Source organism: Chlamydotis macqueenii, chromosome 3 (genome assembly GCF_036417535.1).
Source record: "Chlamydotis macqueenii isolate bChlMac1 chromosome 3, bChlMac1.mat, whole genome shotgun sequence".
NCBI classification, from domain to species: domain Eukaryota; kingdom Metazoa; phylum Chordata; class Aves; order Otidiformes; family Otididae; genus Chlamydotis; species Chlamydotis macqueenii.
This window is the reverse complement of record NC_141558.1, coordinates 1225929-1253167: the sequence shown is the minus strand read 5'-3', so window position 1 is coordinate 1253167 and position 27239 is coordinate 1225929. Positions and strand designations below refer to the sequence as shown.

The 27239-nt window shown below is 60.3% G+C and overlaps 1 protein-coding gene across 3 annotated transcripts; it reads left to right on the top strand.

Moving 5' to 3' along the window:
* Positions 1–455: 455 nt before the first annotated feature.
* SCARA5 (scavenger receptor class A member 5) lies at positions 456–27239 on the top strand. 3 transcript variants are annotated; one of them, XM_086745645.1, is made up of 9 exons: positions 456–711; positions 2152–2270; positions 4533–4661; positions 7876–8550; positions 13840–13920; positions 15965–16063; positions 19940–19987; positions 24439–24636; positions 26950–27239. In XM_086745645.1, exons 2-9 carry the CDS (start codon positions 2159–2161, stop codon positions 27084–27086), a joined length of 1479 nt encoding a protein of 492 aa, XP_086601771.1. In that variant the 5' UTR covers positions 456–711; positions 2152–2158; the 3' UTR covers positions 27087–27239. The 3 variants fall into 3 exon arrangements, with proteins under 3 accessions (XP_086601771.1, XP_086601772.1, XP_086601770.1); XM_086745646.1 differs by having other exon boundaries at positions 2149–2270; positions 24442–24636; XM_086745644.1 differs by having other exon boundaries at positions 2149–2270.

The following is a 27239-nucleotide window of genomic DNA, read 5'->3' as shown; positions in this document are numbered from 1 at the left end:
TCCCAGAAATTGGCCCCAGCAGGTGCAAATCTGCCACCGCTCTGTATTTCCCTCTGGTTCTGCGTGCCTCAGTTTCCCCGTGGGTGCCCTGGGCTCTCTGGGGGGTGCGGTTGGTCCTGGCCGCCGTGGGCTGAACCGGTTGGGAACTGGGAAGATGGAGACCCACGGGAGCTGGGACGCGAACCACCCCACGCACCCCAGGGACAGGATTTCCAGGGGGAAACTCCGCGCCCCCTCCAAGCCGAGCCCACGCGGGGGTTTCCCGGGGGATGCTCAGGTCCGAGTCCCACCCTGCCCCGCTCCTAATTCCCTCGTGGGATGCTCCTGCCCCTGTCCCGCCCCTCCCCCGCCCGGTTCCCCGCCCAGAGTGGGGAGGGAGCGGGGCGGGGTGGGGGGGCGGTTTTGGCGTGGGGAGCCCGGCCCCACTCCCGTTCCCCGCCTACAAAACCCTCCCGACCGAGCGGTCCTCGCTCACAGCCTCGCCGGCCCCGCAGCGGCCCCACGGGGCTCCCCGCATCACCCACGCACCCACCCGGGACCCATGGGTGGCTGGCGGGGAGCGGCGACCCCTCTGCACCCCCGGGGAGCTGGCGCTGAGGTCGGGGGCTCCCTTCGCTGTCCTCCCCTCCACGTCGCGGCCACCATGGCACAGCCCGGGGACTGAGAGAAGGGCCCACGGGAAACACGGTCCCGCGTGGCTCCGCTCAGCAGGTGAGCGGCACGGCGTGGGGAGGGGGCAAGTTTTCCGTGGGGAAAGGGGACACGCAGCCCCCCGGGAGAGGGGAGCGGGGTGGGGTGTGGGGAGGGACCCCACTCCTCGCGTGGGGTGGGCGCGGGGGGGGCGGTGTCTCCCCGAGCATCCCTGCGTGGGGAGCCGCCAGCCCCCGGGCCCTGCCGCTGTGCTCCCAATCCTGGCTCCCCCGGTGCTGAAAGACACCCCCCCCCCCCCCACGGGGTACACGGGTGATGTGTGTGTCCCCCGTGGGAGTGGGATCAGGGAGTCCGTGCCCACGCTGCTCCCAGTGGGACTGGTTTTGGGGAGGCTGGGGGGGGGGGGGGTGGCAGGTGCTGGGTGGTCCCCACGGAGCGCAGCACCCACGTGCTGACACCGAGGGGTGGGGGGGAGTCGCAGGGGCGCAGGCAGTGAGTTCGGGAGGGCTCAGCAGGTCCCGCTGTGGGGTGATTTGAACTCCTTCCACACCAGAGCTCTGCTGGGGGCTGGGGCTGACCCCCCCCGGCCGGGTGCCGTGAGGAAACCTCGGTGGCACAGCCTTCCCCCGGGGCCGACAGTACTGGGGGACGTGGCCCTGGGACGCAAGGGGTCCATGTCGGTTGGTGAGCATCTCACTGGTGGTGGCCAACGCGCAAGGGGTCTGTGTTGGGGGTGGCTGTGGTGGCCAACGTGCAAGGGGTCCGTGTTGGTTGGTGAGCATCTCACTGGTGGTGGCCAACACGCAAGGGGTCCATGTTGGTGGCAAGCACTGACAGTGGCCAATGAGCAAGAGGTCTCTGTTGGTGGTGACAGCCCACTGACGGTGGCCAATGCGCAAGGGGTCGTGTTGGTGGTGAGCGTCTTGCTGATGGTGGCCAACACGCAAGGGGTCCATGTTGGTGGTGAGCGTCTTGCTGATGGTGGCCAACACGCAAAGGGTCCATGTTGGTGGTGAGCGTCTTGCTGATGGTGGCCAACACGCAAAGGGTCCATGTTGGTGGTGAGCGTCTTGCTGATGGTGGCCAACACGCAATGGGTCCGTGTTGGTGGCGAGCACCTCAGTGATGGTGGTCAACAAGGATGCTGGCAAGACTAGCCACTGGCGGACCCATGGTCCTGCTCAGCTTGCCAACCAGCTTCTCCCCAAATTCACTGAGAGGGTCTGGCGCTCGTTCCGGGCACTGCCAAGGCCAGCCTGGGCCATGGGCAAGTCAAGAAGCCACACGCTGAGATGTGGTGGTTGGCTTTGCCAAGCGAGAGCAGAGGGCTCCCTCGGCAGAAGGTCCATGTCCACAGCACCAGCCCACACTGTGTGGTGCCAGGCCATGGTGCTGGAGCCGCGCAGGGTACGGGATTGGCCAGGATCGGGCCCCTGCCACGTCAGGATACGCCCCAACCACCCAGAACCATCTCATGCCCCTCTTCTGCTCCACCAGCAGCAGGAGGATGGAGAACAAGGCCATGTACCTTCGCACCTTCAGTGAGAGGGAGAACGGCTCCATCTTCGAGGAGCCCTTCGAGGGAAGGAACCTCTCCAAGCTGAACCTCTGCGAGGACGGTGAGCAGGGACTCCGCGTGTGGCTCGGTCTGCAGGGGGGGGGCTTTGAACCTGGTGGCAGAAACCTGGAGAGCTTCCGGGGGAGACACGAGGACTTGGGGTGCTCAGGGAGAAGCTCAGCAATTTGGTAGAGGTGTCCGGTATGAGTTAGGTGCTCAGCTCCAGCTGTGGGTGCCCGGGATCTCGTTCGGTTCGTCTGCTCCTCAGGGTTGTGCTCGAGGGGAAGTCACGTTGCTCGGCGAGCGTTGATTTTGGGATTTGGGGAGGTTTTTTTTTTTTTTGTCTCCTCCAAGCCTCCGGCTCTCTTGCACATGGTCTTCTCCAGAGATGCCCTGCAGTGGGAATGGTGGGCGCAGTGGGACCTGTGTGCGTCTCCTGCACGTCTCTGTTCTGAGGAGGCTTCCCAGCACTGCTGGCCCCCACCACAGGCAGAGGATCAGGGTGATGGGGGATTCACATTCCCGGTTTCAGGCATGTGGGACATCCCTGGAACGTGATGGGGGGGTTCCAGAGGGACCCCTGCGTGCCAGGCCGGGCTGCATCCAGGCGCTGAGGGAGCTGGGAACACCCAGCCTTGGACAAAGTTTGGGAAGAAGCAATGAGGGTGGTGGAGCCCTGTCCCAAGTTGCCCAGAGAGGCGGTGGATGCCCCATCCCTGGAAACATTCCAGGCCAGGTTGGCCGGGGCTCTGAGCAACCTGATCCGGTTGGAGATGTCCCTGCTCCTGGCAGGGGGGTTGGGCTGGGTGGCCTTGAACGCTCCCCTTCCCACCCAACCCAAGGAACCCCATTCCCGTGGGAGAGCTTGCTGGAGCCAGGTTGGTCCACAGGGCAGGGTGGAGGACAACCCTGAGGGCTTCATCACGAGGACGGGACCGCTCGAGTCCCTCCCGGGTTCACGGAGAATGCTCGGAGCGTGCGCTCGAGCAGCCCCGGTGAACCGGGTGGGCCGCAGCTCCAGCTCCCCCGGGCATGGGCAGGGGGAGGAAATATTTGCCGTTTCCCCTTGGTTACCGGCCGGAACCCACCCGTGGACTCCTCGCAGCGAGCCGTTGTGAAAACCCCGCTTACGCAGCTGCGGTCCCTCCCGCTCTTCCGAGAGCGGCCGAGAGGAGTGGGTGGTTCGGGGCGCGGGGCCAGCTCCTCCCGGAGTCTCCCGGGACCTGAAATAAGTGTTAATGTCAGAAAAATATTGCGGCTCTCCTCCTCCCGAAACCCTCCGGCCCCATCTGTTTGGCCGGTGACAGCGAATGGGAAGCGGGGCGCGGGTAACGAGTTCCAGATGGAAAGGTCCCGGAGGAGACCGGCCGCCGCCCTTCGCGCACCTGAGCTGGGGTGCCCTGTGCGCCCCGCGTCCTCGCGGGATGGTGTTGGAACCCCAAAACCGGGGCCGAGTTAAGCGGTACGCCCAGCGTAACCCTTCGCTGGCTGGACGCTTTTGGAAACCTCGCCGTCCTCAAGCGGGACGGACAAAGACCGTCGACTGGGGAAGGGCAAGGGTGTGGTGGGGAAGGGTCCCTGCCAGGTTCAGGACACCCCCAACCCATCGTAACCCCCTCTCCATCTCTGGCACCTCAAGGGGCGGCTTGGTCCCGCAGGGAGCTGAGCCCCATGGATGTGGGATGGGAGAGGGCGACGTCCCAAAGCTCAACTGGGCTGGATGAGGGCATTGCTCGTGGTCACGGATGAGCATGGTCTTCTCCTCCAGGAGGTTTGGCTTTGGGGCCACGATGCTCCGTCACCCGCCTCACCCATCTCGCTGGGTTGATGCGGCTCTGGATCTGTTCTGCCCTGGGATGAAGGCACCCAAATGCCAAGAGGGCAGGAGTTTTGGACTCTTCCCCCACCTTTTGTTGGTGTCTCCTTGGAGACATCTCGGATCTGGCAAGGGACAAAACCAAGGGCTCTGGTTGACCCGGTATGAAGTTGCTGGTTCTCAGCTGCTCTCAGAAACCTTGTGTTTCTGCGAGGGTCCAACAGGAGAACGCAGGCGTCCGACGCTCTAGAATCACAGAGGGGTTTGGGTGGGGAGGGAGCGTTCAAGGCCACCCAGCCCAACCCCCCTGCCAGGAGCAGGGACATCTCCAACCACATCAGGTTGCTCAGAGCCCCGGCCAGCCTGGCCTGGAATGTTTCCAGGGATGGGGCATCCACCGCCTCTCTGGGCAACCTGGGACAGGGCTCCACCGCCCTCATCGCTGGTCCCAACCAACCTTTCCTCCCCGTGGGTTTGGGTGCGTGACGCCCCGCTCTGTCCCCCCAGGTCCTGGCCGGAGGACGAAGGCCGGAGGACGCTGCGGCCGGCTGGGCTCCTTGGCGGCGCTGAAGTACGCCGTGGTGGGACTCTACCTCCTCGTCTTCCTCATCCTCGTCGGAGTCTTCATCCTTGCAGGTAAGGGCTGAGCCTGTATGCTACCCGAGGGCGATGCTCCCCCATGCCGTGGGTTTTCCGTGCCATCCAGGGGAGAAAAACCCGGGATACAGGAGAAGCGGGGCGCGCAGCGCATCCCGCGCGTGCAGGATTTGGTGTTCGACCCCGGCACCGCGACGCCAGCCTGTGTCTTTTGCGAAGGGTGGATTTAGTTTTTATTTTTTCCTGGGCTGGGGAAGGGCCAGAGAAGGTTTTGTTGGAATTTTGAAGCCTCTCCCACTGTTTTCTCGCGCGGCATTGTTTGAATGTTGTTGTTGGCCCCGCAACCCTGCACGAGGGACGCCGCGAATTCTGCAAAGAGCTCGGGACAGGCGCTCTGCTCCGGGGCGACGGCTGCTGGCCCCAGAGCAGCTCCAGCAACGACAACGGCGCGATGGCGGCGGGGAGAGCTTAAAGTTCTCGTCCGGGACTTTAAGCCGAGCCGCTGGCTTTGGATGCGGCTGACTCGCAAGGTCTGGAGCCGGCCGTGCCGACGGCGGGTGCTCCGAGTGATCTTACCGCACCAAGGGAAAACCGCAGGCGCGGGGTGGGCTTGCGGCAGGAGCGAGGAGACCGCACCCAGCCGGGAGCCACAGGTCTCAGCTTCAGGTCTCTGCGATGGAGACCTCGACGTTGGAGCTGATGGACCTCAGAGGACCAGGAGCTGATATTCACGGGCGCCGTTAATGGTGGAGGGCTTGGTTTTCCCGTGGAAAATCCCGCTTTGTGCTACTGGAGACCAGATGCCAGCTTGCCAGAGCTCGGACCTTCTGCCCAGCATCCCTCGTGTCCCATGGGAGGGGAAGGGGCGGCGTTCCGCGGGGTGGGCTTGCTCTCACCCGCTCCTTGGGCTGGGAAGAGCTGCTGGGGATGCTGGAAGAGGAACATCGCCGTTTGACGGCCGCGCTCAGAGCAGGTCCCACCCGGAGCAGACGCCATCCCGCCCCGGCCGCACGAACACGGGGTGCCCGGCTCGTCTCCGGGTGACGATGGCAAGGGTGGTGGAGAAACCGGAGGAAAGCGCTAAAAATACCGCGAACCGCCTCGGAGCCGCGGAAACGGGATGTTTTCGGCAGCGGAGCCGGGGCGGTTTGGACGCAGCCTGCTCTTAACGTCACCTCCCGCAAGCCCGGCAGCGCATTTCTGGCTCGCGGGGACGCACGCTCCCCTCCTCCCCGCCCAGCGCGCTAAAAAAAGCCCCCAGCCCAAGGTGAGGGCGCTGGTCTTGGCTTTTTTTTTTGCAAGGTCCGGCTTAAATCCCGGCCGCCCCCCCCCCGAAGTGATGGCGCGATGGAGGTGATGGGCTGAGTGCTGGGGTTCCACCCTTTCCGAAATGCCGGGCGGGGCGGCGGGGGGGGGGGGGCCGTAGGACGTTGGGTTCGTTTTTGGGTGGGAGGGTTGGGACGGTGAACCTCACGCTCGGCGTCCGCCCGCGGAAATAACGCCGGGTCGGGATCGTCGGCAGCGCTCCCAGCTCGGAGACGCAACTTGGGGCGTCCCGCAAGGCTCGGCGTGCGGCGGAACGACGTTTCCCTGCTCGGAGCGCGCGCGTCTACTCCGCAGCGTCGCCTCAGAGAGGAGGAGAGAGGGTTTTGGGTTTTTTAGCGCCTTTCACACACGTGTGCACAGGCGTGTGTGCGCGGGCGTGCATCTGTGCTGCGTGCGTGTACGCACACGCGTGTGCGCGCCTGTGCTGGGCGCGTTTGCGTGTGTGCGTGCGTGCGTACACGCATGTCTGTGTGTGCATGCTGTGTGCTGGGCGTGCGCACTGCACGCGTGTGTATTTGCATGCGTGTGTGTGCTGTGTGCATTCACGTGCATGCACGCATGCGTGTGCGCATGTGCGTGCACGCGTGGGCATGCGTGCGCCTGTGCAGTGTGCCTACACACGTGTGTGCGTGTGCAGAAGGATCTGTGCTGTGCCCACGCCTGCACGCGTGTGCCAGCATGTCACATGAGCTGTGTGCGTGCATTTACGCGCTTCGCCTGACTCCCGGGAAGCGGGAAGCGGAAGGTTTGGGAGGCAGGAGAAGTGCTGGCACACACGCGTGTGCACACGCGTGTCAGCCCGAGGCTGGAGGTGTCACCACTCGGAAGCTCCCCGGCGTGGTTTCGGCCGCGGGATGCTCCGGATCTGGTTACTGGAAGGGATTTTTGGGGGGAATTTGGGGAATTCCGCAGGTTTTGCAACCAAGCTGGGCCCTCGGCCGCCGCGGGAGCTGGGATGTGGGTGAGGTCTCCTTGTGCTGGCCGCGCAGGGCGGCTTCTCCCCTCGGATTCGTTGCCAGGACCCCTTGGTTTCGTTGGGACCAACCAACGTCACCGCGCCCCACGAGGAGAGCTCCGAGCTGGGAAGCTGCGGTTGATTAACAGGGGCTAATTAACGGAGGAAAGACGCTTTTGGTGCCTGGAAACGAAGGGGATGAGCTGCCAGGCCGGTCCCGCGCCAGCCCGCAGCGTCGCGCTGGCCAAAGCCCAACCACAGCTTAAAGAACGATGGGGATTGTTTATTTTTTTTGTAACCAAAAAAAATTAATTTTCTCATCGTTTGTGTGGCTTTGGCTTCGAGTCCCTCAGCCCAGGCTGCGTTGGAGACCCCGCGTCGACGCAAGGCGGAGGGAGAAGATGTTCTCCCCTGCCCGGGTCAACGTTTTTGGGGTGCACCAAGGCACACAACAGGGTGCTGGGGTGCGGCGTCGGGCTTTACTGGGTGCTACTGGGCTTGCTGGGGCAGCACGAGAGCAAGAGGTTCCCCTCCCAAATTGCCAGGTTCCCTCTCCAAACCCCATCTCGGTGCTCCGGGAGCTGGTGGGAGGCCAGGAGCGGTTTGCGGGGGGCAGCTCTCTCCGGGGGTGCGGAAGAAGGAGGTGAAGGATGTTTCTGGGGTGGGGTTCCTCCCTCGGGAAGAGCCCCGGGATGCGGGGCTCGGAGGCTGACGGCAAACCGTGCCCAGAGCCGTGCAGACGTGCCGAGCCGACCCCACGGTCTTCGTTACGGAGCAAGGGGCTGAGCTCGGGCCCGGGATCAGCCACAGAGGGGCTGGTGGGGTGAACCTTTTGGGGTTTGGGGTAGGGCTTCCACCTCCAAGTGCCAAGGAACAGGGGGATGTCCAAGTGCTCTTCAGGTTGTGCCTCTCGGGAGGGTCCCCACCTCCATGGGTGGTTTCTGATGCCCCCTTCCTCTCCATCCCTTGCAGTCTCCAGACCACAGACTTCCCCTGAGGACCTGAAGGCGCTGATGGGGAACGTCAACCGCCTCAACGAGAGCTTTCGGGACATGCAGCTGAAGCTGCTGCACATACCTCTGAAGGGGGACGTGCTGGATCACATCTGGAGGCTCCAGGATCTCCTGCAGAACCACTCGGACTCCTTGTTCCTCATGACGGGGTCGCTGCAGAAGCTGGAAGGGCTTCTCTGGAGCCTGCAGACCCAGGCCAGCCAAACCGACAGGGCGGTGTCCAACCTCTGGGACAGCTTGACGCAGCAAGGCGACGCAGCCCAGCAGGAGATGTACAAGCTCTCGGTGGAAGGCAACAGCAGCCGGCTGCTGCTGCAGCACCACGACCACCTCCTGAGCCACCTGGGCAGCAGGGTGGAGAGCCTGAGCGACCAGGTGACGGCCGTGAGCGGGGTCGTGGATGCCATGAACAGGACCTTCTCCTACGACGCCAACGTCCACCATACCCGCATCCAGGACCTGCAGGTGCTGATCAGCAACGCCACCGAAGACGCCCGGCAGATGCGCCTCATCCACATAGCCATGGAGGAGCAGCTGAAGCACGAGCTGGCCATCCTCAACAACGTGACGGAGGACCTGCGGCTGAAGGACTGGGAGCACTCCGTCGCGCTGAAGAACATCTCCGTGATTCGGGGTAAGCCCAGCACCTCTTGTAAGCGGCTCCCTTGCCGGTGCATGGAGAGCTGTCGTGAGGAGGGGGGTTGTCCTCGGCGCTTTGGGTGGTGGTGGAAATGGTCCCCGTGGCGTGGGGATGTCCTGTGGGGATGTCTCAGGGTGTATCAAGCCCGTCAGACACCGCTGTTCGGGTGTCTGCGGTGTGGAGGTGTCTCCATCACCTTGGACTCTGTGTAGCTGGGAGCCTCCAAATGCTCCAGCATCCATGTCAGGAAGAAAGGTACCCAGGTTCCCTCAGTGATCGCTGGGCAAGCTCTGCCAGGTCCCTCCAGGCCATGACAGTGAGACAGGCTGAGCGCAGCGGAGATGGTGGGGTTTTCTCCTGCTTTGCACCGCGGTGATCAAGCAGAAGGCCGCCTGCCAGTACCCCCCGTCACCATCGATCACGTCACTCGCTTTACTGTACATCCCCCTTACTCCATTTTCCTCCTCCCGTCTTCTCCTCCTTTACCAGCCTCGGCCCCTCTGAAATCATGGAATCACAGAAGGGTTTGGGTTGGAGAGGACTGTTAAAGCCCACCCAGCCCAACCCCCCTGCCAGGAGCAGGGACATCTCCAACCACATCAGGTTGCTCAGAGCCCCGGCCAACCTGGCCTGGAATGTTTCCAGGGATGGGGCATCCACCGCCTCTCTGGGCAACCTGGGCCACTGTTCCACCACCCTCAGCATGGTGAAACAACTCATCCCTGATAACTCTCGACCATTGACCCTAGCTCTGCTGATCCCCTGGTTTTGGTATTTATGTGGTTACCTCGGTAATCCCCCCCTATTCCCCTGGTCATGGGAGGGGGGAAAGCGGTGAAGAAGCGCAGAAGAGCCCAGTGCAAGCTCCTGGGGGCAAAGCAAGAGGCTGGGGGGCAGTGGCTGCCCTGCTTCCAGGCTGTTGGGTTGCACCTGCCATGGGCTGTTGCTCGTTTTTGGTGCTTCCAGCTGAGATACCAACTGGGGAAGGAAGGGGCTGACACTGAGACGCTTGCTTCCTCCGGCATCTGCGGATCCAGGAGGGGACAGATGTGGTTTGAAGCACAGCAGCTACATCTTCCCAGGCAGGCCAATCATCACCCTTGGGTACCAGCAGCTCACCGGGGTCATTTCCCTGCTCCTTGGGGGACGTTGGCTCCCAATGCCTGGTTCGGAGCTGCTGGGACCACTTGCACCCACAGCTTTGAGGTTTTCCTAGCCGCCCACCCCCACGCCCTCTCTTCGCCCCACATCCGTGGGGAGGACATCACCCTCTCTGGGATGAAGCCGCTGAGGAAGGGAGCTGTCTCGGAGCCCGACCCCCGTGCGCCTCGTTACTCCAATTAACATGAGCAGAAAGCAAAAGAGATCCCCTCCCGACGCGCCGGCACCTGATTTATCAGCTGCTGCTCCGACACGTTCCTGGCAGCCCCCACCTCCCTCTCTCCCCATCCTCTCCCCTCCCTGCCTTCCGTCAGCGATGGCCTGTGGGCCTGGATAATTCTCAGAGCTTTGTGCCCGGCCAGCTTTACCCCGGCCTCCAATGGCCTGGGATGAATCCGCCCTGCTCCCGGCTGGATTGGCTCCATCCCCGAGGATGCGTTTTCCTTCCCCAGGACCTCAGCCACCCCGAGCTCTGCCTTTTTTTGCAGCCGTTTGCTGGTGACGGCAGCTCGGGGAGGTCCCCGGGCTCCTCTCCACGCCAAGCGGCTCGCGTGTCTCGGAGAGGGCTTGGCCTCGCGTTGCGGAGGGGCTCTGGGTCTTAATGGTGTCACTGGGAGGGAGGACGCCCGGGATCATCCAGCGCCGCCCGCCCCGGAGCCGCTCGCGCAGCTCGCTGGGTGGGATGCGCTGGCTCGCGGCAGGGCTGGCGGGGTGGTTGTAACCGTCCCATCTGGCCATCAGATCTGTGCGCGTCACGAGAGTGCTCGTCCCGACGGTTTTGGAGGGTTTTTCTCCTCCGTTGATGCGGCGAGCAGCCCAGCCCCGTGCAGGCGGGAGGGAGAAGCGGGGGCACATCTGGGCTGGCGTTCTTCCCGAGTGCAAACCCCCACCACTGCGGGGTGGGGACCAGCTTGCACGGTATCTGCTCAGCCCCTCCCAACCACTTCTTCCAGTGTTCCTCCATCCTCCACCCCAGCTGCTCCCTGTGTCCCACCCCGCCAGCCGTCCCTGGGGATGGGACCATCTCTGCTTACGGAGGTGGCTGGATGTAGCCAAGAGGAGATGTTCTGGTGGCTGATGGACCACCAGGCTCACTGCTGTGGGAACAGCTCTGAAGGATGAATGCCAGATCCGAGGAGCCAGCAAACAGGATCTGCCCATTTCTAACCCCAGGCATTGGAGAAAGGGAATAAGGGACAACGCGTCTCCTCCTTGGCTGTGTTCTCCTGGTCTCCAGCTCTTATGGAGCAGGTGAGATTGTCTGTTGCCCATGGTCATTCTCCATGAAACCTAGTCCCCTTCTCAGCCTGTCCATGTCCTTGACCTCCCTGGTGTCCTGTGGGATGGTTTTCAGAGATGGAAGTGGAGCAGAGAGAAGAGAAGAAGAGAAGAGAAGAGAAGAGAAGAGAAGAGAAGAGAAGAGAAGAGAAGAGAAGAGAAGAGAAGAGAAGAGAAGAGAAGAGAAGAGAAGAGAAGAGAAGAGAAGAGAAGAGAAGAGAAGAGAAGAGAAGAGAAGAGAAGAGAAGAGAAGAGAAGAGAAGAGAAGAGAAGAGAAGAGAAGAGAAGAGAAGAGAAGAGAAGAGAAGAGAAGAGAAGAGAAGAGAAGAGAAGAGAAGAGAAGAGAAGAGAAGAGAAGAGAAGAGAAGAGAAGAGAAGAGAAGAGAAGATGGTGGGAGAGTGGGAGAGGACAGGGGGAGGCTGCACTGTTGCAGCTGATTTTAAGGAGGAAGGGCAGCTCCAATCCCCATCCCAAGAAGTTGCCCCAGGCAGACAGCTCCTGCATCCCTTCCAGGGTTAACAGAGCTGAGGTGGGGCCTTCTGTGGGTTATTTCCCAGTCTGCCCATAAAAACCGAGCAGATGGAAGTTGTCGGAGCTGCTCAGCCAAGCCGTGCTGGAGCAGGCCTGGGGAAAGCAACACATTTCGTCTCAACAGTGGTTTTGCTCCAGTGTCATTGGTGTGAGACCTCTTCCTTCAGAGGGAATAGAAAACAATGAAATTGAATCTTTAAGGTTGGAAGAGACCTCCAAGATCATCAAGTCCAACCGCCAACCCAACACCACCGTGCCCACTAAGCCATGTCCTGCAGTGCCACGTCTGCACGTTCTTTGAACACCTCCAGGGACGGTGACTCCACCACTGCCCTGGGCAGCCGGTTCCAGTGCCTGGCCACTCTGTCAGCAGAGAAGTGTTTCCTAATGTCCAACCTAACCCTCCTGTGGCACAATTTGAGGCCATTTCCTCTTGTCCTATTACAAGTGATTCGGGAGAAGAGGCCGACCCCCCCTCATTCCACCCTCCTTTCAGGCGGCTGTGGAGAGCGATGAGGGCTCCCCTCAGCCTCCTCCTCTCCAGACTGAACAGCCCCGGTTCCCTCAGCCGCTCCTCACAGCACTGGTGCTCCAGAGCCCTCACCAGCTTCGCTGCCCTTCTCTGGATGCTTGGGACAAAGCCAGGATGACAAAATGGAAGACCTTTCCTTGGTGGGTTCCATCGCAGGTATTTCCAAGGTTGCTTTTAGTTTTGCTTGCAGTGGGAAAGCTTCTGGTTTTTTTTAAGCAAGTGGTTTTCAGCAGCCCAGCCTTTGCTGTCTTGGGGTGCAGCAAGGAGGGAAGAACTTGACCCGAACCCAGGAACTTGAGTGGGTCATGCAGAGTTTTCGCTGCTCATCCTGGGACACCTGGGACCTTTGGGCAGGAGATGTGCTGGTAGAAAAACCCCTTTGCCTTGACGCTCCCACTCCCATCAAACACACCATCACCACACCTCACCACACTGGAGCCTTCAGCCTGGAGAAGAGGAGGCTCCGGGGAGACCTGAGAGAGGCCTCCCAGTGCCCAAAGGGGGCTGCAGGAAAGGTGGGGAGAAACTCCATGCTGAGGGTGGTGGAGCACTGTCCCAGGGTGCCCAGAGAGGCGGTGGATGCCCCATCCCTGGAAACATTCCAGGCCAGGTTGGCCGGGGCTCTGAGCAACCTGATGTGGTTGGAGATGTCCCTGCTCCTGGCAGGGGGGTTGGGCTGGGTGGCCTTGAACGCTCCCTTCCCACCCAAACCCCTCTGTGATCCTATGGTTGTTGTGTAACGCCCTTCTTGAACGCTGTGGGGATGAGAACTATGTCACCAGCCATCCCAGCACCTTCGTACAGTACACACCTCGCCCGGCTCCTGCCCCACGTCCCCCCTGCGAAGCAGCTCTTGAACGCTGATGGACCTTCTCCATCACGGACAACGTTTCCTGAGCTCGCTGCAGTTCTTCTGCTCAGGAACCCGCTGATTTCTGCAGAATATTTGCAGATCCTCGTACCTCAGTCGTTAGGACTGCTGAACATCCCCCTCTTCCTCTCCGATCCTTTCGCGTTACCGCATCGCCCGTCGCCCGGGCTGCTTGTTTGCTTTCTGCAGGACTGTGAGGTTACGGCTTTTGGGGTTTCTAGGAAAACAGCGTTCAACAGTTTCCAATTATCACTCTGGCTGGGTAGGACAAAGACCAAATGACCCCTCCAGGCCTCTCTCTGCCCTATTTTCTATCGTCCCATGAGTCTTTTTTCTTTTTTTTTTTTTTTCTGTTCAAATTCTTTCTTCCAATTGATTTAGCTCATAATTGTTTTCAGCTTTGCGGAGTTGGCCCATGGCAGGCTGAGCAATATGACTCTCGCTGGGCTGGACGTTCTGCTTGCTCACGAGAGTTTACACTGCAAAATAATCCTCGGCGGCTAGTTCCTGGTGAGATCAGTGGAGCAAATCCCCCTCCTAAACCTTCATCTCAATACTTCCAAAATGTTTTTTTTTTTTTTGTTTCTTAATGTTATTTCATTGAAGATGTCACAACTTTTGGTCAAGAGGAAATTTCGGGACGTTGGAACTTCCCGTAGAGTCAGGCAGGAGCGGCGAGGTGAAGCTTTCTGGCACATGAGATGGGTTGATGGAGTCATCTTTGGCCTTTAAAATCCACAGGTCATGGAAGAACACAGCTCCCTCGCTGTCGCTTTGGGTCTGTGTTTGTTAGAGGTCCCTGGACAAACGATAACGGCCAGTGAAGGGTGGGCGGGCGCACTCATGCGTCCGCTGTGTGGCGCAAAGCCGGTGCGCGACGGTTGCCCTCCAATACCTGCTGTCTTTCAGGGCCACCCGGACCCAAAGGAGACCAAGGCAATGAAGGGATGGAGGGTGAACCTGGTCTTCCCGGCCTGCCTGGGCTGCGAGGTAAGGAGCAACGCGTCGAGGATGCCCGTAACCCTGCAAACCTTCACCCAAATTCCGAAGAGTCCACGGGGCACCTCCCGGTGACTTCCCAACCTGTCCCTTGGGGCCTCGTTGGCTGTGCATGAGTCCTGAAGAACAACAGGGTTAACCTGCCGCCACATCTCCTGCCAGACAGCCGGTCCTTAGGGGCAAAAAGTTTCTCCTTCTTCGCAGGACACTTTTTTCAATCTCAAGAGTGCCAATTTCCCCCTCTTTCTTCATTCCAACCATTGTTTTTGAGAGAAATTCAATTTAAAAAACAACAGGAGACGTCCCTCACCCTGAGAAACAGGACTCAGCTTGAGCCTGTTTCTAATTTTAAACCAAACCTAGAAATACCAGCTTTGCGCCCAAGAGCCAGGGTAGCGCGGAGGTGATGGAGGATCTCCTTTGGCGAGGATTTTCTGCAGGTCTCTGTCTCCACGGGGCTCTCCCCTGCCGAGGTGACATTCCATCCTGCCTGGGCCGTGGACCTCCTTCTCCATCCAGGGTGTTCAGCCCCGGCTTCACCTTGACTGCCGAAGACATGACCCACGTAGGACTACTTAGGCTGGGCTTAAAACCTCATATTTTGATCCCAACTTTGCCCCGGCTCCCCGGGGCGTGGCAGGACCTGCCAAGTCGGGCAGAGCCAGCCTGGAAACCTGATGGCGCTCCACAAGCCCCTCTCAGCGCTGGCTGCCCGTGCTCGTTTCACCGATGGCTGTATTTTTTTTTGCGTTGACAGATTCATGGCTGTTTTTCTTGGGTGTAACAAGCATCAGAAATACATCGTCTGGCTTCTTTCCTTTTTTCATTTTTTTTTTTAAAACAGAATAACAAAACAATCCATGGAGGGTTCACCTTCGGGAAGAGTTGCTGGGGGCCACTATTTTTAGGTCTTTCTCCATCTCACGTTCTCTGGTGCTTTTCTGGATGCGGTCACAGCCCCTTGGGTACGAGGAGGTCATGTTCAGGTGCAGCCAGGTGTTGTAAAGCATCCCTGGTAAATCCCTTTTTGCACAGTGAATCCCCCATCCTGCCTCTGCCCCAGCTCCTCCGCCCAAATCCGTAGCCAGGTCCCGAGATGCTGCAGCATCCCCTTAGGAGGGAAGCAGGGTGGTTGGCCGGACGCAGCAGGGAAAGTGTTAACTCTCAGACCGTGTCCAGTGGAACCCGTGCCCAAATTCCTCCTGGCAGCTTTTCTTCCTCTTAAACCAGGGGAAAATGTTGACTAAGTTTGGAAAAGGCCAGCCCAGGAGGGGCGGAAGGCGCGGTGCCAAGGAAACGCAGGGTTCCCTCCGCGTGGGAAGGGAAGATGGGCAGCATCGCGCCAGGCAGGGGGCTGAGCTCGGGTGCTGGAGGACCTCTAATCCAGAGGGTTTCTCCTCCAGGAGCTTCAGGTCTGACCCAAACTCAGGCTCAGGCTGAGTCCCTGCTGGGTCGGTCTGGTGGGACCACTCCCAGGTCCCACCAGAGCCCATCACCAGCACAGGGGTCCCTCCCTGCTGTCCCGCATGGATGGGGGTCATCTCCAGGGCTTCGGATGTGTCCTCTACAAGCTCCTGGACTAAAGCCCCCGTTTCCCACCTCCTGGAGGTCAGGGATGCTCAGATAAGGAGTTTCCTCCAACCACGCTGGTCACCGTGTATGGATGTAGGGGTCCTGCAGCTCATGCTGGGTGCCTCGTGTCTCCTTGGGGTCTCTGCTCCACCCCATCTCCTCGCTCTTCCTCCTCAGTCTCCAGCTTTAGAGCCCGGTTACCTTCAACTGAGCCCTGAGATGCTCAGAGCGGCGCTAGCACCAGCTCTGGGTTAAATCTGTCCTGTATCCAGTGGCAGGTGCAGAAAGAGAGGATGGGTGGCTTTCCCAGGTGTCTCCTGGTGCTCCCCAACTTCTGGAAAAGAACCAGAGACCACCTGGCACGTCTGCCGGCAAGGAGGACGCGTGTGTGCGCGCATGCACATCTGGTTTGTGCAGGTCTGTGCTGCAGCAGGGTCATTTTGCCTCTTTGTCCTGGCTCCAGGGCTCCCCGGGGAGAGAGGACCACCAGGACCACGCGGCTTGAAAGGGGACCAAGGAGACCTCGGCCCTCCGGGTCCAGTGGGGATGCGAGGATTCAAAGGTAAGGATGGTGCCGGCGCCGGGCCCTCACCAGAGCCCCGGGAGGACCCCCCTGGGCCACCCCTCCCACTCTTGGCTCCATCACTGTTTTGGGAATAGCCTCGTGTTGGCGTTTTGCTGACCTTTTTCTGGCTCGCTGTGGTTTTTGCGGCGCCTCGCCACACCCCGGCTAAGAGCAGGGAGAAGCCGTGGGTGTAGGAAGTGGCCACGCACCTATTTAGCAGGACAGATCTGTCCCAGGAGACCTTTTAAAAGTTTCATGCTGCAACCTAAACCAGGGCGGGTAATCCCAAAACGTGCTCTTTCTGCCTTAAAACGCCTTGTGGGCAGGGGGAGGCAGGAAGAGCCCAGCCCAAGGAAGGGACATCACCAAGGGGACCGAAGCGGTGAACTCCCCTCATCTCACCCTTGTGGGTGATGTTGACCTGGGACGTGGCCACGTTGGCTGCCAAGACCCGGGGCCGTGGCCACAGACCAGTGTCCGGGTCTGGAAAACTCTCGCTTTCATCCAATGAGCTCTTTGGGTGGATAGCAGGTGTGAACGCTGAAGGAAAAGGTCTTCTTTAAATGTCCTCTCCTCTATCTGCCAACTGGGCATCGAGCCGTGAGCTGCCCAGAGTTGGTGCCCAGTTTTCTTGCATGTCCTCCAAAGCACTGGTCATCGGCGGCGGCAGGAGTTGGGGCGAGACCCCTGCGTCGTGTCCGGTGGCCCATCCTTCAAGTAAGGTAGCCACAGTGGTGGCCATCTCCTGTGTGTTGCGTGGTCTCCAGGCCACGTGGCCGGTGAGATGGTATTTACGCAGCGCCGTGTGGTCTTGAAGAACGCTGCTGGGTGCTGTTTCCATCGCTCGCAAAGGCGTGAGCGCTGCAGGGACGGGCGATAACACAAGGAGATGTTCCTGGCAGCTCATCAAACGCCGAGGTCCGCCAACCAAAACCACCACGCGCTTCGGGACCGCGGTTTCCTCTCCTTCCTCAGAGCAGAGGAAGGTGGGCTTTTCTCGCTGGCCGGTGCCAAGCGCTCATTAGACGAGGAAATGATTCCCAGGAGCCTGGGCGAGTTGAATGGGGCTTCAGTAGAGGACCGAGCCCCGATGACAGATTTGTTCTGCAAAGCACGTCGGCGTGGGACGTGTCCCTTCTGGAGGGAGGAGGTTGATGGGCTCCCGCATCATGTTTCCACCCCTAAGACAGAGATGTTAGTAGCTGCCATGCTGGGTTGGTGCTAAGAAATTTTATCAGACCCCATGGTGGGCATCACGGCTCCAGCAAGGAGACACAACGCTGAGGTTGAAGACTTCCCCCAGTGCTCACCAGCCCACAGGGTGGTGGAAGCCACCCCAAGCATGGCGCTTGCCTCCAGACGAGAGCCGTGGCTGCTCCAGAGTAGCAGAGCATCATCCCCCACCAGCTTGGTGACTCTTCCCCGAAGCCGGTCTGCATCTCAAGCCCCCTTGCCCAGGAGGTAAGACCTCCTGCTTTTGTTTCTGGGAGGCGATGGGTTGGACGGCATGCCAAAGAGTCGGTGGGTCTTTGCCATGCAGTGCATTGCTTCCAGCTATCAAATTTTCGCTGGCGTAGAGTAATTCCTGTATCTGAGGAGGCTTCTTGGCATGAAGAAGGCTTATCCATCTCCAGGGCTCCACCAGCCATGGCCTTGATGCACCTTCTCTTCCTCGTGCATTTCTTGGAGGCATCCTTGGTTTGGGGTGAGGATGACTTCACGGTTGCAAAGCCATCAGGCGTTCTGCCCGGGGGTATGCACCACCCCCAGGTCCCACCAGAGCCCATCACCAGCGCAGGGGTCCCTCCCTCCATCTCCCCTTGCTGCCCCGCGTGGATGGAGGTCACCTCCAGGGCTTGGATGTGTCCCCTACAAAGGGACCCCCAAACGGCAGCCCCCGTTTCCCCTCTCCCGGAGGTCAGGGGTGCTCAGATAAGGGAGTTTCCTCCAACCCCTTCTCCAGGAAAGAGCAAACCGCGCTGGCAGCGAGCGCTGGATTTCTGCAGTTTATGGGATTCTCTGAAATTTATAGGAAACAGACACCCAGCCAGGCAACCGTCCAAGCCCAGCTTTAAGGAAAGGCCTGGTTTTCCGCAGCACTGCTCTTACACTTCTACAACGGCTTTCTCCTGAGCACTGGAGCTAGCGGCCCCTTGGGAAATGCAGCTTCTCCTGGGGTGGGGACATCTGGGCTGGATGAGGCTCCTCACCCAAAATCCCAGGTCAAACCATCGCGCAGAGGCGGTCGGACCTGGCCGAGAGACGGCTTCTCCTCTCCGGGTATTTTCCCTTGTTGGTATTTTCCTCTCCTTGATGCATTTTCCCTCAAAATCACCCCGGCGGAGTATTATTTTCCTCGTTTCCAAATGGGGAAAATTATTCTGGAAAGTGACTGTGAATCGGCCGTCTTCGCTCTTCCATGGGGAACGGCGTGCGGGGAACGCGTTCGGGAGGAAACGGCAATAAATGAGCCGGTCTGTAGACGAATTTGGGGCAATAAGAGGAGTCCCCTTCCTAAACACGTCGGTGGGGAGCGACCTTCTGCCGTGGGAAGAGCTGAGGGCCACTTGTGCCACCTGCCAGGTCCCTGTCACCAGCCAAACGTTGGCCTTCTGAAGGGTTTCTGACCACTTCTGGTGGCTGAGGTCTCCCGTCGTCAGCGCGTTTCCTTCCCCTGCCGCGTCCCTGAAGTCCCTGACTTGTCCCCGTTGCTGTCACCTCCCTAACGGCACCGGCGACGACGGAGCAGCCGAGTTATTTGCTCCAGGAGTTTCATCCCAGACGCTTCTGCCCGGCACAGCCGATACATTCCCATCCCTCCAGCTCCACCTTCCCACCTCTCTGCGTCGTTCCTATGGGATGCAGCCCACATCCCGCGGGAAAAATGCTTCTGCTCCGCAAGAGCCAGGTCTCGAGGGGACGAACACAAAAGAACCGTAAAACTGTTGCTCTCCTCTGGGCTGGGGAAGGAAGGCGGTGGAGAACGCGGGCTGCTCCGGCTCCCCGGTACCATCACGTGCCGGCCAGCGGCACCTCCGGCCCCTCTCCCGCCGCTCCGAGGGGGCTGCTGTCATCTGGTTCCCATCAGCGGGGCGGGCTGCAGGCAGCTTTCCTCCGTCTGACACAGCTGCGGCTGCCCGGGGGAGCAATCTCGCCTTCCCAGAGCCTCCGAGTTAAAGGGCAAGAATTTCCTGCGCGCTTTTTTTTTTTTTTTTTTTTAAATTATTATTATTATTTTATAAGAAATTTCGGAGCGCGTGTTGTTTGTTGTTCTCACACGGAGACGAAAGAGGAGGAAATGATGAAGCGGGGCCGGAGCATCACTGGCCGGAGCAGCCCTTGGCCCCTTCCTTCTACAGCCTCAGGGTAAATCCGGGACCAGCAAAGCCAGGACCAGCAAAGCCGAGCCCACGGCCCCACTCAGGACGGCGTTTCCAGCGGCGGACCCCGCGCTGTCTGCCGGGAGCCGAGCCGGAGTGCGGGCAGGGGCTAGGGGAGGCGGCGGGATGCGGGCAGAGGCAGCCCGTGCTCGCCAGCCGCGGGGAAAGCCGAGCCGCGACACGGGTAATTACGGAGCTCGTTATTTTTCTGTGGAAAGAGGCGCGTTGCTGCGGGCGGGCTGTTTACCCAGCTGGCCCCAGCCCCCCCCCCACCAGCATCACTGCTCCGCGTTGGACGCGGGGTCTGGCTTCGGCAAATCTGCCTCCAGCTGAGCGCGGCAAGGGGCGACGCCGCGGGAAACCACGTCCCCCTCCCTGACCCCGGCAAAATGAAGCCTTTTTGGCCCTCAGTAGGGTTTTCTAGCCCCAGATTCAGGGGTTTGCTTCCCTTTATTCCCGCAGGATTTACGCCTCCTGCTCTTTCTTTTCCCAGGTGACCGAGGCCCGAAGGGAGAGAAGGGCGACCGAGGCGGCGGCACGGGTAAGCGCTCGCTTGTGAGCATCTCCCCGGTGCTCCAGGCTTGGTTTTGGGGGAAAAATGCCCCAAAGCGGGCTGGAAAGCAGCGGTCGCTGCCGGGACGAAGCCGCTGAGCCCCGTGCTTGAGTTTTCCTGCCTGGGCAAGGAGGCGCCGGAGCCGGCGGGAAAGATGCCGGCAGCGTGCTGAGGATGGAGGGTGCTCAAGGGAAGCGGTGGTGATGTTAAGGCAGAGCCAAGCCGGGAGAAGCATCTTGGTCTACGGCCCCAGGAGCCCTTGACGTGCCGAGGATGACGGAGCTGGACTGGGGATGCCCGAAGCCGGACGGGATTTTCCACTCCCCGCTTCTTCCCAGGGAATAAATAGGATCGAGCTTAGGGCTGAGCTCGCCCGCCGGGGCGGGCGTAAGGAGCATCACCGCCAAGCCAGGGCCAGCCCGGAGCTGGCAGCGTGAGGAGTGAGGGGCTGGAAGGGGCTGGAAGGACACATCTCCTCCACCCATCGCCCCGTGGCAGGATTGGCCCGAGGAAGCGTTTTTCCAGGGATTAAGGATGGAAACGCCCGTTTGGACGGAGGCACAGGGGTGCGGCCGTACCCGGCAGTGCTGCCGCTGCTTTGGGATTTCCTCTGGGGCCAAGACCAGCACCAGGTGCTCACCGATCCCCGGCGCTGGCATTCCGGGCCGGTAAGCCAAGGGGGCCGGATCCTGCTCCCTGTGTGCTGCACTACGGCTGTGCTGTGCAGGGAGCTCGTCCCTGGAGGTGCTGGTGGCTTCCTCTAAGCTTCGGACATCCCTCCTGCCACCCCAGGGACGTCCCTCCTGCATCTTCAGTGACATCTCTCCTTGGGGACATCCCTCCTGCCACCCTAGGGACATCTCTTCTGCCTCCCTGAGGACATCCCTCCTTAGGGACATCCCTCCTGCCACCCCAGGGACATCTGTCCTTGGGGACATCCCTCCTGCCACCCTAGGGACATCCCTCCTGCCTCTCCAGGGACATCCATCCTTGGGGACATCCCTCCTGCCACCCCAAGAACATTCTTCCTTGGGGGACATCCCTCCTGCCTCTCCAGGGACATCCTTCCTTGGGGACATCTCTCCTGCCACCCCCAGGACATCCATCCTTGGGGACATTTCTCCTGTCTCTCAAGGGACATCTCTCCTGCCTCCCTGAGGACATCTGTCCTCGGGGACATTCCTCCTGCCACCCTAGGGACTTCTCTCCTGCCACCCCAGGGACATCTGTCCTCGGGAAACTTGACGTTTGCACCCGTGTTCCCAACCCAAAGGGACCGGAGCGGAGCAGGGGCAGCGGAAGCAGGCGGCTGGCAACCCAGGGAACCGGGGACAGCTGCTCTCCATCACCGGGGGGAGGTGGTATCTCAACCCAGCTGCAAAGAACCAGGCCCTTGGCTGCCCGGCCACTGGGAATTCCATCTCCTCTTTAGCTTTTCCTTTCTGGTTTTGCTGGTTTACTGGGGATGCTGGAGAGGGAAGGGGCCGGGGAGACGGGACGGGGCCAGGCACTTGCAAGGCAGCGAGCACAGCTGGGATGCTCCCGTGCTGCTCCGGAGGTGCAGCCCAAGATGGGCCGATCCTGGACAACCTTCTGCGGCACAACGAGGTGGACAACCCGCTTTGGTCCCGGTGCGTCTCCCCGCCGCTCCGCCAGCTCCTCAGGACCGGGATTTGAGCTCAACCCCCGCTCCAGCTGCAGATTTTCTGGAGTCCCCGGGGCCCGTGGCCACCAAAACAGCTCCGGGCTGGGCTGGGCTGGGCTGTGGGGCCGTTGTGGGCAGCTGGCACTGGTTTTGGGAGGAGCCTTCTGGATTTTATTAGCTTGTTAGAGGCTAAGTGGAAGGGCTGCGGCCAGGACTCACGCGGCTGCGCTCTGCGGCTTTATGAGCAGCCCTCACCCTACGGACGAATGGGAACATCCCGGCGGTGCCTGGATCCCTGCCCTGACTGCGCATCTCCTCCCCTCCTCGGGGCAGCGGTCGTGGTCCTCCAGCACGCACAGGCTCTGGTGAGCATCCAGCCGAGAGCCGGGGCGAGGACGGGCTCGTGGGGGAGGAATGAGGACGTCGGGATGGGCTCGGGTTGGAGATACGGAGCTGGTCCTGGCTAGGATGAGCGACCGGCCGATGTGGGATGTCAGGAGCTGGCCCTGGGCTGTCATCGGTCACCTGCCTGCTCTCCTGGCGGCAGGGAAGGCCGGTGGCTTTGGAGGCAGAGCTGGATGGCTTCACAGAGAGGATTACGGCCTGACGAGGGGCTCCAACTCCACGCCTCAGGCTTTTGCTTCCCCATAGCCATTGCAGATGAGTGACAGCGCCTGGGGAAGGACCCCATGCCCTGAGGTGCTCCAGGGTGCAAGAGGGAGACATCCCATCCCAGATAGCAATTGGGCTTCATCACCAAGACTGGTTGAAGAAGACAGGCGGCAGCATCCCAAACCATCCCCTCTGCTGAGATGTGATGCCATCCCTCCAGGTCCACCCCAGGGCCGTGGACAACATCAACGAGATATTGGTTCAGAGACAGCGCGGGATGGTTCCTGGCTCCTCCGTGAACCCGATGCTCTGCTCAGATCCAGGAAAACACGCGCAGGACCCAAAGGGGTCCTGGAAGTAGGAGATCAGCTGGTGCCGAGGTCAAGCGAGGACTGTGCTTTGGAGTCATTGGAAGGTGGTGGCCCTGTTCCTATCCGAGGTCACTGGAAGAGGTGGCCCTGTTCCCACTGGGAGCAAGCCAGGGAAAACCCACAGCCTGAAACATGAAAAAAAAAAAAAAGACTTTTGTGCAGGTCCCAGCCAACCAGCAGTGCCAAAACTCATTACACCTCTGTGCAGCAGAACCCAAACGCTGCTCTGTTCTCCAAATGTCCCGTTAACCCTACGCCTCCCAGCCCCGAGAGCCTGGGGCAGGCTGGGACCCTGCTTGACCAACCTTGGCCAACCTCACGGTCACCAACTTGGTTGGCCAAGGTGTTCAAAGAGACCACAGCTGCCTACGACATCCCACCACCGCGGAGTTCAAGCAGATGTCGAACTAATGTCGGATTTTGCTCAGCTCTTCGCAGCTCCCTCTGCAACGGTCACCTCTCAGCATGGAGACCTTTTGGGTTCATCACTTGAGAAGTCGCCGTGGTCCATGCACCAGCAAAATCACAGCAGATGAGAAGGTTTTGTTCCCTTTTACATCGCCGGGGCTTTGGTGGTTGCGGTGGTTTTGGCGGCGTGGAAGCAGACCGCAGCCCCGCGACCCCTCCTCCACCGGGGACCCGCCTTGGGCGTAGAGGATGAGCTGGAGAGTTAATGGTCATCAAGGAGGAGACCTTAGTCAGCCTGGAAATGTTTCATGCATTTATCTTCCCATTTGACAAGTCATGTCGTTGAGCATTCCCAATGGGAACGTGTGTTTTGATAGGGAAAAAAAAACCAAAACCCTGGCTTTGAGAAAATGTCTTTAAATAAAAATCTCCGAGCAGCTGCAATGCAACCTCGTTTGGGGGAGCCCAGCTCCACCCGTGGCTGCCGTCCCAGCCCGTGGTGAGTCACGGAGCCAGCCCAGCTGCCTGACAACCATTTTCTCCATCCCAAAGCACGGGATTTGCGGCGTGCTCTTTTCACCGAGTTTCCTTGGCTGGGGGCGGAGGAAGAACCGTTGTGGCTTGGTTTCGGTGCCGAGCTCCTCGGTCAGATAAGCCACCACCAGCCCGTGCTTCTCCCTGGCTGAAGGATGAAGGGCGACCATGCTGCTCTTGCCTGGCAGGAGGATGGCGATGGGAGGAGGAAGGCTGAGCAGTCCCAGAAAGGCAACTGGGAGCGGAGGGAGCAATGCCACGGTGGGGAGGAGGACAAGGCGTGTCCCCCCACCACAGTTTGGCATTTCAGGCCAACGTCAGCCTCCCCTCACCGTCCTCTTGAGCATGAGGTCAGGGTCCACCTGGGCAGCGTGGACTTGGTCCGGGGTCCTGTCTCCAGGCTGGAGGAACCTCCTCATCACCTGCAATCCCATTTCACAGACCCTTTTGGAAACTCTTTGTGTCCCGGTTTTGCTGGCATCTCACTCCTCCAGGTGGTTGCTCGGATCCCTCGTCTCATCGCAAGCCTGAGCCATCTCCCTTTGCTCTCACCTTGATGCCTTCAAGACTGATCCTTGCTCGGTGCCTGCCCTCCCTGCAGCACTTGTAGGCTGCAGACAGGTTCCCCATCTCGGCATGACCATTGCAAGGCTCAGCCTCCTCCAACAAAACCCTGGGTTTGATGGGACCCCTTCCAGCACCTCACCCAACGGTGGTGGGATGTCCTCGGGTCACCTGGAGGTGCATCACCCAGTGCTTTCTGCAGCCGTGGGCACCATGGGGAGGGCACGGGAGGTGGTCCAAGGTGGGCAGGGGACAGCACTTGGAGATGCCACCGTGGCCCCTCTGACCTCCCTCTCTCTTCCCAGCAGCAGCCCCCGAGGAGGGGATGATTCGGCTGGTGAACGGCTCCGGCTCCCACGAGGGACGGGTGGAGGTCTTCTACGACCGGCGTTGGGGCACCGTGTGCGACGACGGTTGGGACAAGAAGGACGGTGACGTGGTGTGCCGGATGCTGGGCTTCCGAGGCGCCGAGGAGGTGTACCGCATGGCCCGGTTTGGCCAAGGTAAGACCCCTCACCTCACCCAGCACCAATACCTGGGGCCAGCCCATAAATCAGCCAGAAATCCCCCAAAAATGAGCCTGGACGCACCCAGCACGTCCCCCGCCTGCAGGACGTGGGCTGTGGTGGCCTGAGAAGCTTTGAGTGGGGTCAAGCATCGGTTTATTCAGCACGGTCGGCCTGGGGTGTCTGCAAACGTTTCGGCGTTGGCTTGCGGGACCGCGTGCGAGCGCGCGGCTGGCGCCGGCCCAGGCGGCTCCTTCCCCTGCACCGGCTCCCTCGGCGCGCACGCCCTGCCGCACGCTGGCTCAGCGCTGCGGAGCCGGCCCCGGGTTTGTTGTTTTTGAATGAACGCTTTGGGTTTTTCAGCCGGATGCGACTTTTGGAGATCTATTTTCTCTTTGGAATAACAAAAGAAAATGAAAAAAAACAACAACAACAAAAAAAAAAAAAAGGAAAAGAAAAGCTTTTAAAAACAGAGGGGAAATGTCAGGAACGCTTTGGTGGGTGGAGGGGTGGCCTCTGGCCCCAAACCGTTGGGTCGGGATGTTTCTGCCCAGACCAGCTCCCTTTCCACGTAGGCTTTTTAACTCCTTGAGTTGCCTTCTCTCCAGCGGCTCGGGGCTGCCAAGGAGGTGACGGATCCCAAAAGCTGGTAGCCACCACGGCCATCATCTAGCCATGGCCATGCCAGTTGGCCAGACCCGCTCTGTGAGTGCAGCTGGACCCCTCCAAGAGTTGGTGTCCTTCGCACCAGCCTTGGGAGACCTCAGAGCTTGTTTCACCACCAGTGCTCTGGTTGCCCACACCCAAGTTTCTTCCCGCTGTCTCCCACCCTGGCCCTCTACCACCCCCCCGAAGCCAGGACAGACGCTTGGGATCCTGGCACACCGTCATCCGCAGCCTGCACTGGGGCTTGGCTTGGGTCGTCCCAACTGGGAAGAGCTGCTGCTCCTTGTCCCGTGACCCCCTCAGCACAGCGACGAAAGCGCCCAAATCCCCTCACCCAGCAGCCTGTGGATGCCCAGCAGATGCTGAGCCCCAAACGTTCTACCACACCACGGCGTCACCTTCAGTCATCCTTGATGGGGCAGGAGAACCCCATCGGTGTCCCATCGAGCGTGGCACGTCCAGTGCCTTGCCACGGCCACAACCTGCCACGTGCCGGTGGCTGGTGTCTCTCCCAGGGGGGTTCTTTCCTCCAGAATAGGAATTGTGTGTCCACAGGGGCTTGGTAGCCCCCAAAATCTGGGGCTACCCCACCGCCTCGTGCTGGACGGACTGTGCTGCGCCCACCGCCTGCGCGCGCGGAGCCAAGGTCCGTGTTTCTGCAGGGGTGAATGGCGAAAACCGTAGAATCACAGAAGGGTCGGGGTGGGAAGGGGGCGTTAAACGCCCCGACCCACGTGCAGGACCTTGCCCTTGACCTGGTTGAACCCCATGAGGTTGGCACGGGCCCACCTCTCCAGCCTGTCCAGGTCCCTCTGGATGGCATCCCTCCCTTCCAGCGAGTCGACAGCACCACACAGCTCGGTGTCGTCGGTGAACTTGCTGAGGGTCTCCATCCCACCATCGAGGTCACTGATGAAGATATTAAATTGTCTTTGTCCCGCGAGGGGACTTTGTTTTACGGGAGGTTCTTCTCCCCTTCAAGCGTTCAGGCCCACCACAGCGGGACTAATCGCCAACACTCACGTTAACGATGATTAATCACAGGAAAAGTTCACAAAACAACCCTGCTTTTGCAGCATTTTTGCTGCGCGCCCACTGATCCCGCCGCCCCTGGAGCCGTTCCTGATCTCCGGCACCAGGCGACGCGGGGAGGATCTCAAGGCCGTGTCGGAGGCTGCCGTTATCTCGCTTTCCCAGGCGCATCCTTCGTCCTCCGTGGGCAGCCTGGAGCTTCCGAGAAGCAACTTCCGAGAAGCAAATTCCAGAGGGCATTCCAAATTTGCCCTTTAGTTTCATCCTTACGCAGGAAAAACACAAAAATCTCCGGTAAAACCCCACTACCTCTTCGCATCGCAGCGCGTCATGTCGATTAATACATATTTTAACAAAATTGGCACAGATTACGACAAAAGATCGATGGAATCGTTAGGGGAGGGAATTTTCATCAAGGTTGAAGCCTTTTGTTCAAGAATTGTTGAATTATTTCTGCTTTATCCTGGCGACGCAGCGGTTGCGTCCTTGGTCGGAGGGGATCCACCAAGGCGCCGGTGCCGGTGCCGACTCCAGTTCCGACACCGATTCTGGTGCCGACACCGATTCCCGGTTCCGGTGCCGACGCCGCTGACCGTGTCCCTGTTTTCGCAGGCACGGGGAGGATCTGGATGGACGACGTCTCCTGCAAGGGGACCGAGGAGAGCCTTCTGCACTGCAGCTTCTCCAGCTGGGGCAAGACCAACTGCGGCCACGCCGAGGACGCCGGCGTGAAATGCATGACGCTGTGATTCGGGGTGCGGTGGGGGACACAACACACCCCCCCCCCCCCAAGTCTGGCTGCAGGGGTCCGGGAAGGGGCTCGGCCCCCCCCGCGGATCTCGCCTGTGCTTCCTGAAATGGTTTTATTATTAGAGAAATAAATGCCGATTTATTATTCTCCA

What these genes read in the sequence shown, in the direction of transcription:
- SCARA5 (XM_086745645.1), top strand. Translation starts at nt 2,159, where the DNA reads ATGGAGAACAAGGCCATGTACCTTCGCACCTTCAGTGAGAGGGAGAAC. An exon ending in GCTGAACCTCTGCGAGGACG is followed by an intron (nt 2,271 to 4,532) that starts GTGAGCAGGGAC and finishes CTGTCCCCCCAG; the next exon opens with GTCCTGGCCGGAGGACGAAG. An exon ending in CGGAGTCTTCATCCTTGCAG is followed by an intron (nt 4,662 to 7,875) that starts GTAAGGGCTGAG and finishes CATCCCTTGCAG; the next exon opens with TCTCCAGACCACAGACTTCC.